Below are 4,907 nucleotides of genomic sequence, written 5' to 3'. Positions count from 1 at the left end.
AGTGATACGTTCTCATACTTGTGTAGATGGTGTTTGTTATATTTAAAGAAACAATGAAAGAAAAAAGGACTTTGTCCGTTATAACATGCAACAAATGACCCCAGCCAGTGTTGAACCAGAGATATGTCAGTTTCATTACACTCTCACTATACATTATGTTATATTGTATAGTATTATAGATAATACATTATGTGAAATTCAGTTAAAAGCATTTGTGTTTGTTCTCATACAGGACAGAGAAGGACAAGAATCTTCCGAGTCCGTATCTCGTCGTTGAAAGTGGCGGTTGGGTAGTAGTGAGAAACGACATGATGGTGGTCAGCACATGCAAGATGCAAATTTACAAATTTCCCTTCGATGTTCAGAGCTGCAACCTCTCTTTCAAGTCCGTCATACATTCTGGTGAGCCGGCTACCTGTGGTGTTTAAAAAATGTATAAATTCCCATGCGTTGTTTATGTGTTCTCATGTCTGTTTGAGTATTAATATGTGTGCTTTAATGCCTTTTACTGTTTATTGTCACCTGAACACACCTACCATACAATCCTCAAGGAAACCCTTTTTTTTATCTCCCACAACAGATGAGGATATAAAGCTTATTCAAATGGGTGACTCCTCGTGGAACGAAGACTGGTCTCGCAAGAAGATGCAGACCCAGTCAGAGTGGCTGTTCTTGGACATGACCATCAACAACAAAACTGTTGACAATTTTGGCTTCAATCAAAGCATATTAGTTTACACTGTAAGTATCTCTGGATACAGACACACAGAGAAGGGGAAAGTATACGCTCAATTTTCCACCCGTGTGTCTCAAGTTCACACAAGTATTTTACCGATGTATTTCCACATTGTGAGTCTTAATATAGGTATGTGATTGGCAAATGTCCAAATAGCAGGAAAATATGCAGAGTGTCCGCTTCCTACCACGCTCTGATCGTATACCACCCTTGACAATTGTTTATTGAACTGGTGCAACTTTCAAGAAGCATTCATTCTATATCTCGCACCACGCAGAGGGCTCAATATTAAGCTTTTTCATGTTCAAAGGCTTCAAGTTTTTTTTGATTCACCAATTTGCTATTTCAAAAAAACAAAGACAATGCATCTTCTCTAGGTTTTGTGCTTTTTTCACCACTTTTGGTCAAGTAACACTAATGTGTCCCAACTTTTGGTCAAGTTGGGACACATTACCTTGTGGTTTTTCTTGTTGTGTATAACATACCTATACCTCGGTTTAGCATTTGACATTTAAAACTAAACTGACCCTTGAACATCATTTCACAGATCACCATGAAGAGGCGGTCCGCCCTCTACATCGTCAACTTCCTGCTACCGATCCTGTTCTTCTTGTTTCTGGACTTGGCCTCCTTCATGATCTCAGAAAGGGGGGGGGAGAAGCTCAGCTTCAAGGTCACTGTGCTGCTTGCCGTCACCGTGATGCAGCTTATTCTCAATGACATTCTGCCTTCCTCTTCAGACAGGATTCCTCTTATAGGTAAAGAAGCTCTGAATCATTTCTTTATTGGACTGCACTTCTTATGAGCAATGTGCGGTTATTTGTTCTCAGAAATGATGCTCTCTTTTCCCCTCAGCGGTCTACTGCATTGGGAGTTTTTCTTTGATGATGCTGAGCCTCCTGGAGACAATGTTAGTGACGCATCTGATGGATAAAGACTCTGCATCTCAAGACAATGAGGTAGATAAAGACCAAAGACTGAGTGAGGAATGTGGAGACAAATATGGGAAAGTCAGCTTCCACAACAGTTTTAGCTTTTTTTCACGACCAAATTAAGTAACTTCATATGTTCATCTCCTCATAATGTACAATAAGCTGCCGATCTGGTTTGTTTTATTCCTCCCTTTTCAGACGTCGCTCAGAAACCTGTGAATAGAAAACAGTATAGTGAGCCCAAATTTAGTTTTGTTTGTAAGAAGATCAACAAATTATATCTTTGATTTAATCATATATGAGATTTTGTTGCCAATGAAAAAGTTGGGATAAAACCCTCTAAGTTTATACGTTTCATGATTATAATGGATGACACTGGATGTGCATCTTATTACCGATGTGCCTACTTGTATTGGGGCTTATAAGGTTGAAAAACCCCGTCATGGGTAGTTAGTTTTCATATTTTAACAAACACAAAAATGTGAATTTCAACTGCAGCAGCCGTATCAATATATTCACAATATTTAATCCGGGTTTATTTAACTTATTTTTCAGGGTAGCAGCAGCCAACTGACGGAGGAGTCCTTTGACTCTGACAAGATCTCAGATGAGCTGAGTGAGGCGGTGAAAACACTGACTCTGCTCCTCCACAGCAGGAAGGAAGAAACGAAGCCTGGCTACTGGACCAGAGTGGCTAAAATAATCAACAAAGTTTTCTTCATTTTATATATCACAGCTACCATTGTGTTTTTATGTTGTCTGTTTTCCAAATGGATGGGTGCAGAACATTAATGCTAATCCATATGATGACTGACAGCAAGTCATGCTGCAGGTCAGTTTGTGCAAAGGCCGAGGCAAAGCTTCACAAATCTTGAACTCCCACCTGGCCTTGATGAACCTAATCTTAACTATCCGTTTCTTGTTCTTCTGCCGTAGCAAAGCTCATGATCAAAGGTGTATTTGCATGTTCAGGTAGTTTTTAATCATTCAGTGGAATTGCAACTATAATCTCTATTTGCATGACAAACATCGCATGCAGTCTTACACAAATATATCTTAACTATACTACTAAATGGGCAATCCTTGTAATCCACCCAAAAAACATATGTACAATTTTGTATTTAAACTATTTAAACAATAAAGCATCTATAATAATCTGAAACTGTAAAATATGTTTTCCTTATGGGTTTAGTATGCTCATGTTATCTTTCTGTGGTGTTCTTTCTCTATCTCTATCTGAAATAATTACATTCCTTTTCTATGCTTTCTATACTATACAAAGCATAATAATATATTAAATAAATAATAATAATTTATAATAGTATCAGATTATGTGTAATGTAAAAACAATAAAAATCTTTTTCCAAGTCCACGGACTGAGCTGGGAAAGAAAATGTTTATGTACTCTGCTCCCCTCCCTTTAAAACAAAAAGTTTGATCTCTTTGCCGGATTTTAAAGCTCATATAAGCACAATGATGAATAAATCGGTTGGTACTTGTCACTGTGTGTACATATTTCAATATTTCGACATGTTTATGTATTTCTTCTATATGTTCTAGTGGTTCGCTCTGAACCACTGCATTATTACGCATTTTGGACAATCACAGATTTGCATGACAGAAATCACATTTAATTGATAGAAGAGTTTGGGACTAAGGGAGGGCAGCAGGAGCCCTTCCTCCTCTGTCCATAACCATTTTCTTGCCTATCCTGCAGGTGTCAATAATGGATTTCTTTCCAAAGAATAGAAAAAAACTGTATTATACTGGGATTTGTTAATTGTTTATTTCAGCCAAGTACTCTTCTTTATATATTTTGATCTTTTTCTTGCCTCTCAGAAATAGAGGAGAAGAAACCTCTTCTGCCTGTAGCGACCAGCCTACACTGATGTAGTCATTGCCCACTGTTTGTTATGGATTTTTGTTTGTTCATCCATTATACTAAGCATGCGTACTTTATACCAAATGAAAACATTTTTGAAGAAATATAAATGTGTTTTTTTCTGGTGTAGCGGTTTTAATAACTACGCTAAAATATAATACTCGTTAAAACTTATGGGGAACCACTTCCATATGGAAGAAAATAATAAAACTTAAGTCAATAATTTGGCAAAAAATTATCCAGTCTCAATATCTCAGGCATAAGTCCTGATTTCATTGACCTCATAGTTCCCACTTTGAAACAATATGACAGACAATGACTTGGCGATAAATGGGTAATTTATTTCTAATAGAATTAACTAAATGGATAACAAGATGAATAATTAAACAAGAATACAAATGATGAATGAATTGATTTTAAATAATGCAGGCAATATCATATCAGAGAGTGAAGAAAAGTTGTGACCTCCTCTTACTCCTACCCCTACTCTACCCGCTCAATCTAAATTATTATTATTCAGAGCTTATATATACCCTACACCAACTCTGGATCATATCAACGTTGATAGTTTCCTACTGTGAGCCGAGGTGTCCAGATGCCTTTGCTGGATTCCAGCCAGTTACTTCTGCGGTCCCCAGGGTGATTCACTTCCCTCCAAGTGGAGGTTGTTCTCCGATGAGGAAGCGACGGATGCCGGTTGCTGAGGTGGAGAAGCTGTAATTCTCAGCCGTCTTCAGAAAACTCACCAAGTGAGCTGGCAAAGAGTCTCTGAATTTCACACACTGCGGTGGCAAAGTGGATTGGAAAGCGAATCTCAGTTTCCAAGCTTTCCAAGTCTTGATTCACTGAGGCAGCTTTGTATCCGGTGTGGTCCTGGGCAGGATATCGCTCTGAATCATTTTATAACTGAGGCTACTCGTTGTTCTCATTTGGCCTAAACGATAATAATTAAAGTTGATATCTCACGAGGTCAACAGACGTACACTAAAACAAAATAAGGCCCTGCTTAAAAGGAATAATTATAAGATGCTCAAAAGAATGATTGTAAAAGTGAATAAATATCTACTCTCTTTACAGAAAATATATTGTTCCTTAATTTCATTTTCCTCTGGATCGCCAGGTGAAGTGTTTGTTCACTTTTACACTGTGGTTTGTAGGCTTTAGCTTCTAACTTTATCTTTTAACGTGTTTTTACTGCTGAATCAGTTTGACAGCCTGGATACATCCTTCAAACACATACTGTAGACCCTTCTGTCTCTTAATTAGTTTTTTTGTTTTTCCCCAAAATAGATGATATTCATGCAGGGAGTGCAGTTAGTGACAGTGTGGGCTCCATGTGCCTAAACCAGTAGGCCAT

The 4,907-nt window shown here is 37.8% G+C and overlaps 1 protein-coding gene across 1 annotated transcript; it reads left to right on the top strand.

The window, feature by feature from the left end:
* Positions 1-232: 232 nt before the first annotated feature.
* On the top strand, positions 233-1,791 carry LOC129114346 (5-hydroxytryptamine receptor 3E-like; the record flags this gene model as incomplete). Its single annotated transcript, XM_054626634.1, has 4 exons — positions 233-402; positions 581-741; positions 1,284-1,494; positions 1,592-1,791. Coding segments are annotated over 4 exons (742 nt in total), but the record flags the coding sequence as incomplete, so codon positions are not given.
* Positions 1,792-4,907: the final 3,116 nt, after the last annotated feature.

Source organism: Anoplopoma fimbria, unplaced genomic scaffold, assembly GCF_027596085.1.
Source record: "Anoplopoma fimbria isolate UVic2021 breed Golden Eagle Sablefish unplaced genomic scaffold, Afim_UVic_2022 Un_contig_10127_pilon_pilon, whole genome shotgun sequence".
NCBI lineage: Eukaryota > Metazoa > Chordata > Actinopteri > Perciformes > Anoplopomatidae > Anoplopoma > Anoplopoma fimbria.
The sequence above is the reverse complement of the archived record's forward strand: the minus strand, read 5'-3'. Positions and strand labels throughout refer to the sequence as shown.